Below are 20,618 nucleotides of genomic sequence, written 5' to 3' on the forward strand. Positions count from 1 at the left end.
ATTCACTGAGCGCAGGGCAAGCTAGCAGACAGAAGCGTTGACATTAACGTTGACAGCACTAGTGGGAACACAACGAATATGACTGCACATTTACTCCAACATTATCCTAGTGCAAAGACAAGTGGAAGCAGAGAAAAACAACAAGCACGCATGCTACAAGCTTTACCCGAGTCATTTAGACAGCCCTTAGCACATGATTCTCCTTATGGGGACCTGATATGTTTAATATGCTGCTGAGAATATAGCCCAGAAGAAGCGTATAGTAGAGCTTTTATTTTGGAAAGAGACATTTCTCTGTAATAAACTCTTTTCCAAGATGAGTGATTTCTTCATCAGATAGATTTATTTATTTTTTTATCCCCTTGTTGTTTCAGCAACATTAAATTTAAAAACTGTACGTTTGAGTTAAAATATATATTTATAATTTTAATAAATGACAAATTAAAAAAGCATGAACATTTTTTGTATTGAAAAAATATCGAACTGAGACACCAAAGTATCGAACTGAACCGTGAATTTTGTGTAGCGTTGCACCCCTAATATATATATAATCATTAATATGTATACTGTGATAACTATCAGAATATTATAATTATATTAGAATTTTGAATTGGCACTGTTAACAAGCTTGTGGACCTTTTCTTTCAGGAAAATCTACAAACGTTTGAAACCAGTGGTTCCCAAAATTTTCACCTAAGACTGAGACGTGTTTAGAGTGCGTTTGGGGTGCAGTGCTTTCTTCATTTAGGTCATTTTTGTTTGAATTGCAGTTTGAAAGGCAGATATAGAAAAGCTTAAAAATCTTTTTAAAAATGACTTGAAATGCTTTTATTCACATGGCATGCTCATGTTTTACCTCCAATACTCTAATGCTCTTTGGCATACAAACTCCACAAGCAAGCAGGATTTAATGAGGCTTTAATCTGTGCCTCCTCGTCTCCCCTGTCCTCCTCGCTGTGACCCTGAATCAATCTCAGTACTCCGAGCTGAGGGATGTCTCACTTCCTAAAATGCATCAAGAGGACAGAGGAGAGAGGACAGGCCGAGGCACAGGGAGAAGCTGTGATTAAGGATGCACAGACATCCTTCGAGATGTTTTTACCTTCACTATAAAAGAAGCATGGCACATAGCTGGACTATGAAGAACATGGAGAGAGGAGAACTCATCTTTTTATTCATATGTTGTGTCAGTTATGTAAGAGGATCAAACATTCAGCCTTTGTGTGTGAGATTTTTGAAAAAAAGGTATGATATCCTGTCACATTGCATCATATTATGAATTTAATTCACAACATGATGCAATTCCCTAAATATAAAACATGTCACGAGCACAGTTACATCTGAGGTCATAAATTCGGCAGTAGATGGGATGTAGTTGTTGTCGTTTCCATTCATCGCCTCCCCCGCTTGAATCACTGGTGGGAGGGACGTGGGGAGAGGAGTCGATGATGTGCAATCTGGGAAAATTAGAAAGAGGGATGGAAACGGTCGCTTTTCTCTAGTCATGTGCGACCAACAGGAATCTTCTAGCAATAGAAATCAACAAAAAGCACTCCCATCTACAGAAAGCCCTCATTTAGGCCGAGGTGTTTGCTGGTCTGTAATTTATAAAGCAAAGCTTGTGTTTGTGTACGTCTTCTTTATTTGTTGCTTCTTTGTATGTAAAGAACGAAGTAGTCCGTTCCAAAACCTGAAATTTGGATGGGTTCTGGATGTCCAGGTTGATGACCCTTAGATTGTCCTTTTTGATCCAAAGATGTCTTTTTATGTGGACATCCTTTTGTACGCCTCATCCAGGTTCCAAGATTCCTATTGGTGGAATATCCTTCACACCAGGTTGTGTGTATATGTTAGTCCCCATAGGGACATTACTCCTCTGCATTTAACCCATTCACCCAGTGCAGCGCCCGGGCAGCAATGTGCTTTGCAATGGAACTTTGCTATTGTTTTACTATTTCCTGATGAAGGCTTGTTGCCAAAACACAAAGAATTTCCATTGAACATGACCACGCCATGAGAATAACAGGCATCTTTGATGTACTTCAGAACGAGAGTCCCTTGGAGTGTTTTGATTTTTAAGCTGAGACTTTATTTTAGCGCTGTCAGCGTTAATCTCGTTAAAATGACGTCAACGCCATAACCACATTAACGCAGTTATGGCGCTAACATCTCCGTTAGCGAGTTAGAGCGGATCGCTCCGTGCTTGGGGCTGCACGGTGCTAACGCGTTAACAAGCTAACCACGCTAACGCGATGACGCCGTGAAGCCCCACGCACGGTGCGATCCACGCTAACTTGCTAATGGAGATTTGCCGCGTTAATGCGGTTAAGGCGTTAGCGCCATTTTAACGAGATTAACGCTGAGAGCACTACTTTATTTACTTGGGGTTATATTTGAATGAATGCAGATGGTACGTATATAGATAGATGTAGATGGTATACAAAAGGGAGTTCTTCCTTCCCACTGTTTCCAAGTGTTTCTCATAGTTGATTATCTGTTTGTTGCTGTTTTATCTCTAATATCATACAAAGTATAAGCCACTGTTGTTGTGAATAGACATTATGTGAATTAAATTTAATCCAGTTTAAGGATTTAATAATGTTGATTTAGAATAAAAACTTCTTTAAACTTGCCATGTGACCTCTTATGGGTCCTTATCCCGTGTATGGGGAACCACTGATTGAACCATACCAGCAGAGATGGAAAACATGAAGACAATCAGATTGGAAAATTTCTACTTAATCTACTATATGCAATAATGTTAAATTTGGGATTATATAGAATCAACATAGCAATACAGCGTTATAGACAATTTGTAAAATGTAAGTTTCAATATTTATAGATATCATATCTGAGAGTGCTTTAAATACAAACCTACTTCAGTCACTAGTGTATTTACATTCAGATAGATTATAAATGTTGGGTTTTACATATTCAAATCTATTAACATGTTTATATATATTCATATATATATTTAAAACACACACATCCATATGTACAGATAGTAAATGTCATATTTACAGTAGGTCACACTGTTGTGAATGTGCTGATGGCCTGTTTGAGTTCAGCAGCTGGACTGGAAATAGCGCTTCGAGTCGAGCTGCTTTGGGACACGCTGAGATTCCCGAAGGCAGCAGGGGTATTGCTTCGTGTTTTATTGACATTTTCTGAGACAGAAAAAGGTGAGTCTCGACCGTGGCCTCCTGTTCCCCAAAAACCAGACCTGGACCTGTTACAGCGTTGCCCGGGGCGTTTCCTTCTCCTATATTGCTTTCAATATTGCTGCTGTCGAAGGAGAAGCCCGGGAGAGCTGTGCCGCTGTAATCCAGGGGCGCTGACAGTGTTTAATAAGGGTGAGGGATTCAACGGGAGGTTGGAGTTTGTTGCTGTGTCTTTCCTCTGTGGACTGGAAGGGTCAGAAAAGATCCTGAGGGCCCAGGTGGATGATTATAGGTGTGGCTATGGTCTGCGGCTGGTAATAGGCACTGTCGATGTACAGGCCACCTGCAGAGAGGAGACAGGCAGGGTTGACATGATTAGGAAATAATCATTATCAGCTAATGGAAGGCTTTTTTTCTCGAGTAGATAAACATAAATCCACTGAGAATAAGTCCATACCAAAAGCTGCTGTTCTGAAGCGGATCTCAGCCTATATCCAATCTGAAAATTACTGCCATCTTGTGGCCACAGTTGGTTACTGTCTCTGAAAGCTAGCTCGCCTACCAGCCACTGAATCTGTCATGTCAAGGGTTATGGTCCACCCTCTGTCAGCAAAAGCTGGAGCTTGTTATTCATAGAGATTTGAACTTTGTGGATCACCATTTTGCTAGTCGAGCTGTTCCTGCCCTTAGGCGGTATAAAAGATGAACACAGCTACTAGGATGTCACCCAATGGTTAACGAGGTCTCTATGAAGCCTCGAGCAGAGTGTTTTTACCATTTTCATCTTAGTGTAGCTAGTTAGCCAATGAGCATACCTAGGATAATCCTCCTTCACAACTGTAGTAATGTACTTTCTCACACAACAAGAGAGTTGTCTGTTTTTTTGCAGCCAGAGCAGTCGCCCCCTGCTGGCCATTAAAAAGAATACAGGCACTTCCAGGCTGGCTTCATTTTTTAGATGTTGAAGTTACCCCCATGTTTTATAAACATATGTTACAGTCTGATTCTGCATATGTATGTAGCATGATGGTCATGAAGAGGGGACCATCAAAACAGGAAGCTTATCCAGCAGTATTTTTAAATTAGAACGTAAGAGGTCGTCTTGGTTGACCAGAGTTTAACGAGTTTCCAAACAGGAAGTCGCAAGAGAGACGCTTTCAGCACAGAAAACAGAGGCACCACAAAATTCGGAAATGTGCTTTAGTCGACTTTAATTTGTATCATTGATGTGTTAAACAGTCGAACTGCTCATTAACACAGAGGATAAATTGGGGAGCTGCACTGAGGCATAGTATAAGAGAAATGAAGCTTATTTAGACCTGTGAATAATGCAGGGCTTTACTTTATGCTAGTAAAGTCAAAGTATGAATAGTCTTAATATGTTGTAGGTGGCGATAAGGTTTTCTTCGTGATTCAGTGTAAGCAGTGAACCTAACTGCACTTTTCTCTATACTGTAGTTGATCAAGGATACGGGCTTGGAGATCAACTGTGTGAGTGAGGAAATGAATGTGAGACAGTTGCTTCAGCCTGGTTCACGGTGGAGCCCTCGGGGAGTTTGTTGTAGAAACTTGCCCAGAATGTGAGCTCTCCTTCATGAGCTGAAAACCCAGAGTTTCCTTCATCACAAGTTTATCAAACTAAACTCACTTACTGGAACCAGCCCGAGGGGATCAAAACTCATCAAGTGCAACAGTTTTGGTTTTTAAATGGTGTTAATGCAGTTCATTAAAACTCCACCTTTAAGATATTTTCTTTTCTCTGCAGACAGTTTAACAAAAACAAACAAACAAAACATCCAGTGTCATCAATTTAACCTGTAACATGAGCAGAGCAGGACACGGATCCCTAACATTCAGGGTGCTGCTGTTTTTAGAGGAAGCTTTACTGGCTCTCAGGATTGTTAAAGGCCAGAAGAATTAAGTAGATTCAATGCATGCATGATGGATGCAAGCCCTTTAAACAGGGAAACAGAGAAACCTATTAAAACCTTGCACTTGGTGACCACGATGTAAAGTCAGGCAGAAAGAGCATTAGAGATTACTGCAGACATGGCTTTACTAGCATTGTTTAGACATCGAATTTAATTATTTTTAAGACCTGTGCACATTAGAGCAGGATAACAGGTATTAAAGCTAACGCTATATTAACAGTTCATTAACTAACAACTGTTCTGTATGTACTGCAAGGACTAAAACCTTCACGCCTCTGACACAAAGCCTTAAATAATGAATAATTATCTTGAGATTCTTCAATTAGCCAATCACAAATTTATTAATGTCAAAGATAATAAGGCTTCTTTTTTGGCAGCACCGGGTGGACTTTATTTTCAAATTATGAGAAGGTTTTGAGTTGATAAATACTGCAGAAAGACAGATTTCATATTTAAAAAAAATCTGTTTGTACATCAAAAAATTCAGAGATTTTATTTTAAAAAGTGTTTGGCCTTGAAAGTTTAAAATATGATGCTAACAAAAGCCAGAGCTATGAAAATTGGATGTAACAATTATAATAAACTTGAGGTCATGTTTAAGGGTTTCTTAGTGGACACATGAGGTGGAATAGGTGAGTATGTTTTGCATTTCTATTACCCAAGTCAGGACAAAGTTTCTTCAGGTTATATTTGCCTGACTGTGGATGTTCAATACTTTACAATTATTTCTTACCCACGTTTTGACATATACGATCCCAGTAGCAGTTGGGGTCGACCCTGCCACTAGTTGCTAGAAACTGGGTGGTTGTTGACTGCCGCTAGGTGAGACTGATCACAAAGACGTTGCTTCAATAAAGACGGGATCTGATGCAGCACTGTAAACCTCTCTGTGACCAGTATCACCCACGGACTGTCAGCACCCTCCAGTTCGCCTGTCGGTTGTGGTGTCCAGGGGCTTTGTAGCAATACCATACATTGGTTAATGGGATGAATATCCATTGGCATGGGAAAAACTAAACGTTTCACATATTTGGCAAGAAAGCCTGTCCTGTAACAGAGTAATTAGTGTGACTAATACAATATACTAATTAGAGATTTGACATGCAACAAACTGGGGACCACAAGTTAATCAGTTGTTGACAAAAATATTAATTTATTTAAAAAGAATATTACCTACAAACATAAAACAGCTCTCTGAGAAGAAATTATTTGAACTCAACACAAAATGGCTCATACTCAACAGTAAGTGTCAACTCGGACACTCGATATCCAAACGAAAGGAAAATATTTCTCAGTGCAACCGAATATTGTAAACCTGTCTTTTTTTCTCTCTAACAGAAACAAAACATCTGCAGAAAACAGAGAGAAATGAAAATACAAAACAACATTCACATATATGAATGATTGTTAAAGGAATACATAGGCTTTTGACAAAGAAGCTCTGATCACTTTCACCTCCGGGACATGCTTTAATTTAACAAAGTATGTTTATAATTATTCATTTCCCTAGAACAACTGATTTTTTTTTCTCTATCATGGGCGCTGAATTATTGTATGTTTAGTGTGGTGGTCGCTCTTTTGGTTCTTTACAATCACGGTATAGCTCCATATTGTTGGTATTTAGTAGTTACTTAGATTTGAAAGGTCTTTGGTTCCCTCCAGATTTATTTTTAGTTCTTTAGTTTCCACATTGAATATTTGTTACTCTCCTTTTTTCCAAAATATATATAAAAAAAATTAATTAAAAAAAATCAGCAATTTTTGTTTGCTACTTTGTAGTCACTTTATACCTGGTCTTAATTTAGTTCCCTCAAGTAGTTAAACATTTGTTTTTAAATCTATTAAATCAAATAGAATATGGTAAGCTTTGGGACACTTTAGGGAAATTAAATAAATAAATAAATAATTTAACTAGAGATGACGTTTTATTGAATATTTCCATCGTATACTTTGTTTCTTTTGCTAAAGGTTAGTTTTAGTGAGCGATTTCATCATCCGTGTGTAGTTGTTGCTAATTTAGTTCCCTAAAGACCTGAATTTATGTATTTAGTTTTAAGTAACCTACCTGCTAGTATATTACATTAGTTTTGTAGATACTCAATACTTAGTTAAATGTATTTTTAGATCCCTTCTAAACATTTAATGTATTTATTTACATATTTACTGCATCGTATTTTCAGTAGTCTCACTTCAGCTCCTTGTAATGCTCATGTCATATTTAATTCTTTGCAGTAGCCATCTTCAGTACATTTTAGATCGAAGGGAACAAAATAAGAGCCTCTAAATATATCACTATCCTGTTAATTTAATCCTACAGGGAATGTTTGGATCATTAAAACAATTTAGGAACACTGTAGGATGATGTATTAGAACCAGTTGCTTTTTCCCCACTGCATAAACTCTCACCAATAATCATGTAGTCGTCCCATACAGAAATTCCCACAATAGGAAACTCAACCATGTTCATTAATTATTGTTTATTGCGCCTCATAATACTAATGACATTTAAGTGGATAATATATTTTTGTTTAGTACGTTTTAAGAAAAACAAACTACACTGTATTACTGTGTTCTCTGCTGGATGTATTACCCAGCAGGACATGCAGGGCTGTTTAATTTGTCATATTTACCTCACCAGTCTTCCATACACTGCTCATTAAACGCTGAACTTTTGATTGCGTAATGATTTAAGGATACAGAGCTTTTTTGTCAAACTCTGTGTTCACATGGATAGTAATGACATGACTGTGAAACTGTTTTAGCCCAGCGGATGAATGCTGTACAAAAATCCCACTGCCTGATTTGATGCTTAAAGGTTTGTAGACTGCAGGGTTGGGTTTGTGTCGTGAATACACAGCCAAAGTCAGGATATTCCTTTAACAAGTGACTTCCTGTGAAGTGGGTGAGGGAGAGTCCTAATAGGGGTAGAGGTGGGTGACGGGGTATGCTGTGGGAACTCTGATGACTGGGACAACTACTGAGGGCATTCTGGAGGGAAAACCTGAGGAAGAGTGAAAGAAAGAAAAAGAAACTCAAATGTTGGGGTGATGGAATAGATTAAATGGATGGATTAAGGATCGAAAGTGAAACTGGGAAATTACCGTAAGCAGGGAGGGCGCCTGCAGGGCTGTAACCATAAGGAGCACCAAAACCTGCGGGGGGATAAAATAAATCAAATGTTATCATTAAATAGCACCTATACACACCTGTATCACCCACAGCTTTTGTAATCTATCATCATCTCAGCAAGAGATGCATCTCAGTAGTTTTCACCTACATCTATGTTGAATCATATTGAAAACTGTTGTGCTTCCAGCCCTTTTTCCCTTGTAGATTGTCTGCTCAGCTGCCATTTTATTATGAACCTCGCCAGAAACTTTGTTAATCTGAGCAGCTTTGTACAGCACTGGGGGGCAATTCAATGTTGCACTCAATTAATGTAGCACTATCAATCTGCTACAGCTTTAATTGTGAGGCGCAGATGGAACACGAGTGTGTATTTACCAGTGAGAGAGCACCGAATTATGGCTAAAGTTACTCTCAAATGGGGAAGAAAAGATCTAATCTACTGTAATTGGTGGACACAAGGCTCATGTCAGTTCATCAAATAAAAAAAATAATCCTACCAGACCATGATGAATTTGCCTGAAAGAAATCTTGGGAAAGACATGTCTTAATAGGAATTATACAAAATTTTGGGTCCAGGCTGTCATTAGTTTTCGTCAATAAATAAATCAGGGTGAGGTGTTGTTAAGTGTTTTTAGCAACAATTTCTTGACAGGTCATTTTAAAATTCCATTATCTAGAAAACTACTTGAGATAGGTCCTTCGAATTTATTCTGGGTAAATATTTGGTGCTAATCTGCTCCATTTTCTTGGACCTGGACACTGGATAGTAGGGCTGCACGATTAATCGTTAGAAAATCGCGATCTCGATTCATACTTATGTGCGATCTCATTTCCAAATGACAACAATTTAAAAAAAAAAAAAAGAAAAAAAAAAGAGAGACGACGATTGTACCGCATTTTGATCCGGGACGTAATCTGCATGAAAACAAGCGCTCACTCGTCCTTTCAACAAATGACAAGGGCGGAGCCTTATACCACGTGATACAGAAGCTGTGCCGTGTGATGCTAAAATTAGCAGGGAAAAAACAACGGAGAGCACGTCAGGGATGACGAGAAAGTGACAGGAGAAAATCCGTCCCGGTCAACCACCCAAACATCAATAACGGGAACCTTATACAGCGCTTCACTTTACACGTCGAACTCCTGCAGGCACAAAGAAATTACGGAGGCTATTACTTATCACCTGACCAAAGATATGGCTCCATCAACACTGTGCAAAACGAGGGATTTAGGAAAACGATCAACACGCTAGACAAACGCTACACAGTGCCGTCCTGCAACTATTTTTCTATTGTTGCACTACCTGCTCTATACACGCAGTGTCGAGCAACGGTGGAGACGCAATTTCAAGCAGTACAACATTTTGCGGCAACGACAAAATGTGAGACATTTGTTGTTTTTATGTTTATTTATTGTTTTTATGTGCAGTTAATAAGTGCAATAAATATTTATATTGGATAAGAAAATCGTGAGAGAATCGTGATCTCAATTCTAAGCCTCAAAATTGTGCAGCCCTACTGGATAGAGTAGTGGTAAGACTACACACCTTTGGAGCAGGAGTCACAAGTTCAATTCCCACCCGATATCCAGTAAGGGTCCTGGCTAGACCCCCCAAGCGCTGGAATGGCGCGGCTATGTCTGCAGCTCGGACACAAGAATTTCACTACATGTTGTACCCTGTATAATTGTGTATGTGGCAAATAAAGGTTGTTTGTTTTGCTTAAAGAGTTTTGTAGGGGACTGATTTTATTTCCAGATTCTTATACAGAAGGCTAACAGCAAGAGGAAGCTAATTAAAACACTTTACACTCTGGTGTAAATCCTGAGCACTGAATTAAAGATCATTCAGTATAACAGAGGTGTGTACAGCTTAATAACAGTCAGTCAAATGAAGGAGTATTGATTTATTAATTTTCCCCTTGGTATATGTAACGGACATGTTAAACAATGATGTGACTGCTGCGTGACTCACCTGGTGGGATGTATCCATGTGCGGGTGGGGTGCTGATGTAGGGAGCTCTGGGGATAATGGGGACCCGTGGAGGTCTGGCAGCGAGGGCTGGGAGGGTGAGGACCGAAGCCACGGGTCGCTTTGGCTGCACAAAAAATAGACCACAGTAAGAACAATACATGTTGTTTTCTTTCACTGGGAATTTATCAACATTTTTATCTAACTGCTAAAAGGAAAAAAACTGATTTAAGTTTAAAACTCTCTGATTTGTCTCAACTGTCAATATCTGGTTTCCAGTGTGGGCAGTTTCCTGTTATTTCAACTCTATTTATACCTTTAATTCCCTGTGAAGCGTGGCATTATTCCCAATTCACACACAAACACAATGCAGGACGTTAATTTGAAAGTCATTCTGAGAACCTTAATGTTTTACTCACTGGAGGGTTTGGCCGTTTCTTCTTGTTGGTCGTAGATTTAGATCCGGAGAAAAGGCTGTTCAGAGCGGCGAGCGCAGCGCTGGCTTTGGCTACTTTCTTGTTGGGACCCGTTCCCCGAAAAACCTGCTTGTCTACCTCAACCTGTTATCGCACACAGAGATGAGAGCTCATATCAACAGGGTTCCTCCTGCTAAAGACTGAAGTCTTCAAGACGACAAAGAAGAACAAAAAACACTTGGATTTGTGTACGAGATCGACTCAACAATAACTTTATTAATAAGAACAAAACGCTGTTCCCCGATGGTTAGAGAAAAAGTTTATGTTCGAAAGAAAGAAGAAACACAAAATGCTTGAATTTGAGCGGGCTGCCTCGATTCCCATCATGTAAAATTTAAAACACATTCTGCACAAACACAACATGGCTTCAGTACAGCTGCAGTACTTAGATTAAAATAACCGATTCTCATTGAATTTGCATTTCTTTATTTTGTTGCTAGCAAACATACAGTGCAGGAAACTGTTTATCCAACTTTTAAATTGCAATATTAGAATTTTATTTAAAACAATTAACTCCTGCTTCCTTAAATCCCCTTTTAAAGCATGTTAGCATGATTAAGCCTGATGTCTGTAGACTGTAATACCAGTTAAGGCCCTGTTTTTTAAGATGAATGAATTTTCTTAACATTTTAAAAACAAATTTACATATTAAATTTGCATTTTTCTGTTATATTTACATATAATAGAAACGTACAGATTTTCATTATCAATGGTACAATAAATCTAATAAATTATGCCACGCTATTATAGATTATGCCAACCAGCTTAATCTATAAAAAGTCAAAAACAACCTTCTTTTCCTGAAACACCACTTTGAAAAAGCTCTTCTTTTGTTTTAATAATGACTTAATCGACAAGGGAGAAACTGGAAATTAAAGTAACTGCTATGTGATATAAGTAATTCAGTCCCACACCTGTCGTTAACATCTTCTCTGGAGCACCTTTGTTTCTTAATAAGACATCTACATATGCAGCTCTTTTGTTGTTAATGCCAAAGGAAATCATCGCCACATAAAGAAACATAGAGCTTCTTGCATAAAGCACTGCAACAACATATAGCCTTAAAAAGCAAGCAGAAAACAAACTACAGCAGCGATTTTACAGGGACTAAACTAGTTTCATGTTCGGCTGCGTTTGCTGCCATTTAAAGCCGTTTTCATATACAGGAAGCTCTGAACATAAAACGCATTCTGTCGTTCATCTGCTCCTAATAAGAGAAGACATCGGAGACAGAGCGGAGCAGTGAGTGGAGGTGTGTTTGTTTTCCTACCTCTATGATGAAGCGTTTGTCGTAGCTGCTGCCGCTCTCCGATATCAGCTCGTATTTGAGGCCGCGGCGTTTCTCATTCAGCTCCATCACCGGGTTCTTACCTCCCGCCGTCAGGATCGGTCCAGGAGCTCTAGACTGCAGACGCATGCAGAGAGAGAGAATCAGCTGCAGGCTTTACATCCGGTTTATCCCCCCGAATGTGCTCAAGAGCTCATGTGTCCTCAAACTAAGACAAGCTATCTAAGCAGCCTGTTCACATCAGGTATACCTCCTACATGCTGGAAGAGTGAGAAAGAACAAGCTGCTGATATTCAGTATTTGCTGCACAGCTTACAGATACAAATGCCTATTACAGCCAATTAGAAAATGTAGTCTTTTTGTTTTTCATCTTTACTTTACTAAGCTGCTTCTTTTCTGTTTTCTTTATGCAGTGAGATATTTGGCCCCTGTCATAATGTATTCTGATCTACTTAACCTATTTTGTTAAAAGACTCTGTAACAAAATCATTTCCCAACTTTTGAGATAAATAAGGTATTAAAGTATCCAAGGAGCTTAGAAAGAAAAGCGACTGGACTTCTTTAAGTTTCTTGAAGATGTTTCACTCTCTCATCCAAGAAGTTTCTTCACTTCTCAGAGCAGTTGGTGGAGAGTCCCAGGTATTTAAGCCCTAGTGGGAGTTGTTTTGTGAAAGAGACGCAACAAATGCAACAATGGGCGTATGTCCCGCAAATAAGTGTCCAGCCCGCAGTATTTATGTATTTATTTATTTAGTTAGTTAGATGGTTAGACAGTTATAAGTGCACAAACTCTGTGCTGACAGGTAGGCAAAAACAGTCATTAGCGTTCAACCTGGTCTTAATGAACTATGCAGATGGTGCTCTCAGCCCCACCGGGCTACCATAGTTTTTTTTAACTATGCAATTTTGATTATTGAGAGCTGATACCTTTTTTAAAATTATATTTTTTCTATATTGGTTCTTGGGATTGTTCAATCAAAGCATCATCATCATATGACCCCTCAACCTGAATGTAGGGAATAAACCACGCAAAATTTACAGGAAACCCCAGGGCCCGTCTGAACCCTGACCACGAATAAAAATAAACACTTTAATAATTCAATTTGTTAAAATTTATGGAATTCACATAGTAATAAGTTTTGGTATGCAGCCTATATTATGAGGTTCTCTGTGTTTTTGCTCACATTTTCAAAGACATCGTCCCAGCCCACATAAAACGCAGCCCACTGATAGTCACACACCCATGCTATCAAGTTAACACTGGTCTAACACACTTTAATTTATATGACTAGAAGGTTAAAACAGAGCTTGAAAAAAGGTTCTGAGGACACGACTGAAAATGATTTAAAAATTTTTTTTCCAAATAACAACTTTGAAACATCTTGATGTAACTTGGAGAGCACTTAAAAAAAGAAAAACTAGTTGAAAGTCTGGCTCAATACTTTAAAGAAGAGTTCAAAGAAATCTAAAGAATAAATCAAAATATCAAGTTGCAACCTAACAGAATAAAATGAAGCTCATGCTTCTTCATGGTCTGAAGAACTAACAACCCAGAAAACCATTGGCTAAATGAAAAATCAGGTTCTACCAGTCTCAGAAATAACCTCCACATCTGGTTTGGGATCTATGAGGAAACTTGTGTGTAAGAATATTATTTTACTGTATTTCATTTTCTTTTAAATTGTATCTATTTTTTAATGTTATTAGATTAGACTGAAATGGATGAATGAAGAAATGCTTACTGGAAATAGTTTCGTGATTTGCAGTGTAACATGTCTGAATGGTCAAACTGACTGTAAACTTTTATTTATTTTACATTTTCAAAACTCAACTTTGAGTTTTTATATTTTAATGAGTGAGGAGGTTTACAATGAAAGCTATCAAAAGAATGAAATTCAATTAACTTTTATTTATATGGCGCCAGACTCCCAGCAGCTGACGGCTGAGCTCTGACCGAGAGCAGCAATTTTAAATGGCTATCGAGATTAATATTTCACACATAACACCTACAAAACAAGGTCGTCTACTCTTTATAAAACATGGGCATAACCATTGTGAGGTTGCCAAACGTTTTTGAAGTCCCAAGTTGAGTGTCTTCTCCATCGCCATTGTCAGTGGTTTGACGCCGGACGTGACGAGCGAGGGGGCGGCTCTGACTGTGAAGTCTCACTCTCATTGAGTGTGCAAGTATGTAAACCTACTGTACACACACACACACACGTATTTACAAGTAAAAAGGGGAGACAACCTCAACAACCAAGGGACTGCAGGGGACAAACGGAGCTACAGATATAAGAACTAATAAGATGATTAAGCAAAACTTGCTTTCACGCTGCTCATGTTATTGATACCTGATGACATGTTTCTGCTGACCTCAGGGTAATCCCTAACATTAGTTAAGTGTGGTTATGAAACCAAAACTCTCCCCACACTCTGCTGGAGGTCTCTTCCTGTTAAAATGGAGTTTTTCCTTCCCCCAGTCACCAATTGCCCCATATGGGGGATCCTCTTTCTAAAATTGTCGGAGGTTTACTTTATGATGAAAGCATCTTGAGGTGATTGCTGCTGTGAATTGGTGCCATATGAATAAAACAGAAATGAATTTTGGTGGTGATTTTAAGAGAGGCATTGAGGTATCCAGGAGTAGAAACATGACGGCCTTTTGGATTTTTAGAAAATTTGACCTTCACATAGAAATCAGTCTTCAGGCTCTCAGAGGCAACAGAGTCGGGGAAGGTTACATTTTTGTTCACATAATGACAGGAAAAAAAACTTGTAATACATGAAAAGAAAGTTGCACAGAACATGTTTAAATCCAAGGTTTCCAGCCTTCGTAATCAGGACGACCGAAAAGCTGCAGAAGAATTTTTATTGTGTTGAATCTCTAATGAACCTCATGGAAGTGTTGTACTCAGGAAGAACCTTTCACAAAAGGCCACAGTCTGTCTCTGTGTGTGTGTTCCTCACCTCCTGTGTGTCTGTGGAGGAGGTGATGGAGGTGGAGCTGGAGCTGGTGGACATCCTGTCGTTCTTCCCTTCGCCATCTGACTTCTCGTCGGCACTCAGCGAGTCCACGTCTCCATCGCTGCCGAGCACGTAGCCCAAAGCCTGCAGCGCCTGAGGACGACAGCAGAGAAAACAAAAACAGCCAGAGGACGTTCGTTTAAATTTCATCACCGCACGACTTCCTGCTGCATTCAACGCGACAGTCGTCGGATTACAAAAGTAGCGGATAAACTTTTTGTGACATCCTGACAGCCGCAAATGGGAGATGAGTCACGCTTTCACATCCATCATTTGTCACTGAGCTGTCCTTGAGCAAGGCACTCAAACCCCAGCTGCTGCAGTGAGGCTGCAAAGCGAACAACAAGAACAGAAAGACTGGCTGTGCTGAGAGTGTGAAAGTGCAACTGAATGAATAAATATGTGTGAAAAAGACTAAGTGTGAGCAGTCAAACTTCTAGTTCAATAAAAGATTTGTCGCAAAAAGAACATTGTGTGTTCTCGTATCGATTTAGAAGAAAACTTCAGCTGCTGTTTCTTTGTCCAACTTAATGTTCAGCTTTTAAACACCCGAGTACAAAATTATTGACAAACCAAACTAACAGGCAGACACAGGACTGGAAGCTAAAGTGGTGTTGTTAACCCTCTGAACCCCTTTTTACTTGCTTCACTTACAGATGTCATAATTTTAAAAGTAGAGAAAGCAACTTGATACCTGTGCTGATATTAAAGTGAACCTATTCTGCTTTTTCTTTATTTTTTTTTTATGTCTTTTGCTTTTAGTGGAGTTTCTGCAACTAATGACAAACCGGATTACCTTTGTTCTCATGATTTCTCTTGTTCCTTTGGAGGTTGTGAAGTGCATCTGTAACCGGAAGGTCACCGGTTCGATCCCCGGGCTCCCTGTCCTGGTCGTTGTGTCCTTGGGCAAGACACTTTACCCTACCGCCTACTGGTGTTAGCCAGAGGGGCCGATGGCGCAATATGGGCAGCTGTGGCTACAACTGTAGCTGCTTCCACCAGTGTGTGAATGTGAGAGTGAATGAATAATGGAATTGTAAAGTGCTTTGGGTGCCTTGAAAAGCGCTATATAAATCCAATCCATTATTATTATTATCCATCCATCCATTCGCTTCCGCTTATCCTTTTCAGGGGCGCTGGAGCCTATCCCAGCTGTCATAGGGCGAGAGGCGGGGTACACCCTGGACAGGTTGCCAGTCTGTCGCAGGGCCAACACACAGGGAAAGACAACCATTCACACTCACATTCATTCGCACATTCACACCTAGTGACAATTTGGATTATCCAATTAACCTATCCCCACAAGCTGCATGTGTTTGGACGGTGGGAGGAAGCCGGAGTACCCGGAGGGAACCCACGCAAACACGGGGAGAACATGCAAACTCCACACAGAAAGACCCCGGCCTGATGTTGGAATTGAACTCAGGACCTTCTTGCTGTGCGGCAACAGTGCTAACCACCGTGCCGCCCCATTATTATTATTATTATTATTATTATAAAAAAACAGTTTTCAGCAGTTTGAAAACTCTTATATGTCTATTAGAATTTGAAATTAGAGCCTAAAAGAACTGCAGGACAGTTCAAATCCACTTTGAGTGATGTTTCCTGTTTGTTTTGTTTTTTAATCTTTCTGTATCTGCTCGTCTAAGTGTTTACGGAGCTAACGCTGTGGAATCCAAGTCCCCATAAATCACTCAGTCTCTCTATCTATGATAACCCAGTTAACCCAGTATCTAAAGGAATAGGCTCTAGCCCATCGTGACCCTGAGCAGAATTAAATGGCAGTGATGTTCATCATTTTAGTTTGTCTCAATCTGACGCTTTCAAACATTAAGCACAAATCATACTCTGGATTTTGAGGTGTTTACATGTCCCAAAGAAGACATTTGCTAACCGATGACTATCAGACAACCCATCTAAGGTTCATTAAAATACAACCCCCAGACTTCCGTGACTTTTATGCAGCTCTTTGAACTGTGTTGGTACCTTGAGGGCTACTTGGAGCTTGGCGGTTCTCTTGGAGTTCCCCGTGGCCTGGTATGTGGTTCCTTGGATTTCCACGGACATGGTGAAGACTGGAGCGTGCACTGGGCCGGATTGGGACAGCAGGCGGTACTGAAGGCCCGGGTGGATCTGGTTCAGACGCATCAGAGCATTCATGGGATGGTTTGGATCGGTCATCCTCCAGTCCAGCACTTAAAGAGGAGAGATGCACATGTTAGTAATGAAACAGAGACCTCATGACTCCACAAGCAGGAAGTGAGAGAAGCCATTTCATTGGCCCAGCTTCTTTCCTATTAGCAGCTAGCTGATGGGACTGGAATGACACCGTCCGGGTGTTACACCACGGACACTTCAGCCAGCGACACTTCACACCTACACAGTGACGAGAGATGAGCTGCCTCCCCGGAGTCCCGAGCAGTAATATCTCACTGATGAATTGGAAATGAAACCTCACTCCTGGTGACATCCGTTACAAAACAAGTGCTGAGTGTCGCCAAATAATAAGCATTTTTCCCAGATTTTAGTCCAACTCTGTCAACTGTGCTATGAGGCTACAAAAGATTTGACTATGTAAACAAATAAGATCTATAAAGGACAGAACTGAAGTCAAATGACATTTGTCAGCTGTCAAACTTTTAATATTAATATAGAAATGGGAACAACATCACAGTCTGAAATCAAGTTCAGCAAGATGCTTTAAAAAAACAAAAACTCTTCGGACTCACAGGAAAACTGATCAATTAAACAGGTGCTGGTTGTTTCCAAGGAACTGACGAATGCTCATTACATAAACGTGTGCTCAATATAATGGAGACAGATCTCTGTACGTGGACATATCCAGTCAGTTCTATTTATTAATCTATGAATTTAATAAAAAATAAACTGTACAAACAGCCTGCACGGTTTCATAGAGAGGTGATAACAGATGTCACCAAGTGGAAACATCCGGGGCAGAAAAATGAAATCAATTTCCAAAAAGTGCAGTTCCTGTAAGGGCCACCTGAGCCTGGCTTCAAAACGGAGTCAATCCCCACAGGCTTGTATGTTAAAATGTACAACTTTAAAACACAGATGAACTTGCAGGTATTAAAAAAAAACAAACAACCATTTTGGCCTCTGTGGATAGTGTCCACTCTTCCTTGAGTTATACTGGTAAGGCTAGAAGTTATGGCTCCTCTGACTGACAGATGCTGTTCCTCTAATGACCACTTGGGGCTCGTCACAAAAGCGAGTAAATCCACATAGAAACATTCTGTTACCTGTTTAGATTTTTTTTAAATTATTCTTGTCATCTGAGTTTTAATTTGTAGTTTTATAAAAAATAAAATGCTTTAGAGCTTCGAGGCTACAGCTGTCACCACCTGTACCATTATTACAGGTATTAAAATCTAACACAGGGTTAATGGACTGGGCAAAGTTGAAGAGGGCCGGCAGAAACGTTCATGTGTAATTTCAGATTCTTGAGAAACACTACAGAGTTATCGATGATGCTGAGGTGATCATTTATTTGCATATGGCTGCCCACAGATTTCAGCTTTTGTGTAACAGGTGTCACAGCGGGGACACAGCGGGGTTTGTGAAGTGTGCAGCCGCCTGGTTCTGCAGCCACTGTGTGTAATTACTGAGAGGTTCTGACAGGCACTTTAGACTTGAGTGTGGCTTCTATGAATATGGATGCAGACGAGGTGTAAGAAAACGAATGTGGAGGTGCTGGTGGACAGGTGCCGGAAGGAAGACAGGGGGAGGTGTTAAAGCACTGTAACTGTGTGTGTAAAACCCAACATGTGCGTGTGTCTGTGTGCGTGTGTGTGTGTGTGTGTGTGCGGCGTGTGGTGGGAGGTGGTGAGATAATTGCGTGGCAACAGCCAGCAGTATTAATCCTCCTCTATCTCTGCCTCCGTCACCTCCTTTGAACTGGAAGCTGAGGGTTGCCGGAGACGATGGTCCCAGCGAGGGCCAATTTAATTACTGTGACACTGACAGACAAGACTCTGAGAGCGAGGGGGAGGAGGAGTGAAGAGGCCGAAGGCTGCAGCCATCAGTGCCAAGACCGTTTAGTTTACGGCTGCAGCTAATTATTTTCACTGTCAGCTAATGTGCTGATTTTTTTTTTTTTTTTTTAGCAATTATTGGATTAAACTGTCTATAAAATACCAGAAAAAGCAGCCAGACATCTTTAAATGTCTTGTTTAACGAGCAGTCCATGGTTAAAAATACCCATTTGAATATCTGTACAAAACAAGTGTCAAACTCATGGCCAAACACAGCCCTCTGTATGCTTTAATCCAGTTTGAACATGCCTTTTTGGCTAACACATTTTGGTCCACCTAAGCTCAGCTGTGGTCTGCACAGGAACACAACAAACCAAACAAAGGGATTCAGCTTCCCAGCACCCGAGCTTACAAACACAAACTGGCAAAAAAGAAAAAAGACTGGTGCAGAGGGCAGGCGGTTTAAAGAAAGATGGGAGACTGAGAAGCATGTGTGAAGGGAGGCCTGCGTTTCCACCACGACACAAGCTCTGTATTCAAACAACATTTCAACTCCACGCACCAGCAGAGATGCAGAGCCACGGAGGAGGAGACACGAGGCAGAAAGCTGCTGAGCTGAAGAGGCAACTAAAGCAAAACATGTTTTTTTCTCAAAGTGAGATTTCTTCACTGCAGAGGGGAGAGCTGAGCGAGAGATTTTCAGGGAAACTGAAGTTTATTTGCAAATTTTCATTTTTATTTGTTACATGTAGTTAATTTTATGCAACACTAGACTGTGTACAGCACAGTACATGATCAAAGACTTTTTTCTTTTGTTGCTGAGACCAGGATATAAAGAACAGAACTAAAGTAGTGCATTAGGTGAGAAACCTATATGATCTGAAAGTGAAAGCTGATGTTATGCACTTGAATACACCATAGAAGCTAAAACCATTCAGTGTCTGAACACAGGTGATGTGATCAGGTGACCTGTGCACGTGGATTTTATGGTCTGAACCAAGAGAAAGTTAAAATCCTTTGAGACATCAGTGGGCAAGTAAAAATTATTATTAAAAAATTGACATAAATCATCAATATTTCCTTGTATTTGAGTGAACTAGAGCAGCGGTCCCCAACCCCCGGGCCTCGGACCGGTACCGGTCTGTGAGTCGTTGGTACCGGGCCGCAAGAGTTGAGGCTCAGGTGTGAAATGTCTGGTTTTCAGGGTTTTTATCGGTTTTCAGCGTTATTTTGTTATCGTTTTTATCGTTAACTCTGTTTTCCTGGGTCTTTTCATGTGTGTTATGAATAAATCTTCTTTTTTCCAGTACTGGTACTAGTTTTATTTTGTTGTATTTACCCGCGACACCTTAAAGGCCGGTCCGTGAAAATATTGTCGGGCATAAACCGGTCTGTGGCGCAAAAAAGGTTGGAGACCGCTGAACTAGAGGAAAAATGTCTCATTAGCAGAAAAATCAGTGAGAAGTTGTGTTTTGAAACTTTGTGTAATATGTCAACAGAGCAGCACAGCAGGGGGGCCACACAACACTGTAAATCATGACAGCACCATATGAACTTATGTCAGCCAAGAAATATGACAAGATGCCATACTTAAAAAATTAGCCTGATAAACACACTGTCACAACAGAAGACGCCGCCTGTGTAA

The 20,618-nt window shown here is 40.1% G+C and overlaps 1 protein-coding gene across 2 annotated transcripts in view; it reads right to left on the minus strand.

Moving 5' to 3' along the window:
• Positions 1–384: 384 nt before the first annotated feature.
• The window catches only part of LOC146506235 (spermatid perinuclear RNA-binding protein-like), a 103,697-nt gene continuing 83,463 nt past the window's right edge, over positions 385–20,618 (minus strand). Inside the window, exons 12-18 of one of the 2 annotated variants that reach the window (XM_085181163.1) lie at positions 16,965–17,173; positions 14,922–15,071; positions 11,937–12,071; positions 10,610–10,750; positions 10,194–10,317; positions 8,194–8,244; positions 385–3,504 (exon numbers count right to left, since the gene is read on the minus strand). In XM_085181163.1, coding sequence (XP_085037289.1) covers positions 3,416–3,504; positions 8,194–8,244; positions 10,194–10,317; positions 10,610–10,750; positions 11,937–12,071; positions 14,922–15,071; positions 16,965–17,173 — 899 coding nt within the window. In that variant the 3' untranslated portion in view covers positions 385–3,415. Of the gene's footprint in view, positions 8,094–8,193; positions 8,245–10,193; positions 10,318–10,609; positions 10,751–11,936; positions 12,072–14,921; positions 15,072–16,964; positions 17,174–20,618 lie in introns of both variants that reach the window. The other variant, XM_085181164.1, reaches the window with a different exon arrangement.

This window comes from Neolamprologus multifasciatus, chromosome 12 (genome assembly GCF_963576455.1).
Source record: "Neolamprologus multifasciatus chromosome 12, fNeoMul1.2, whole genome shotgun sequence".
Taxonomy (NCBI): Eukaryota; Metazoa; Chordata; class Actinopteri; order Cichliformes; family Cichlidae; genus Neolamprologus; species Neolamprologus multifasciatus.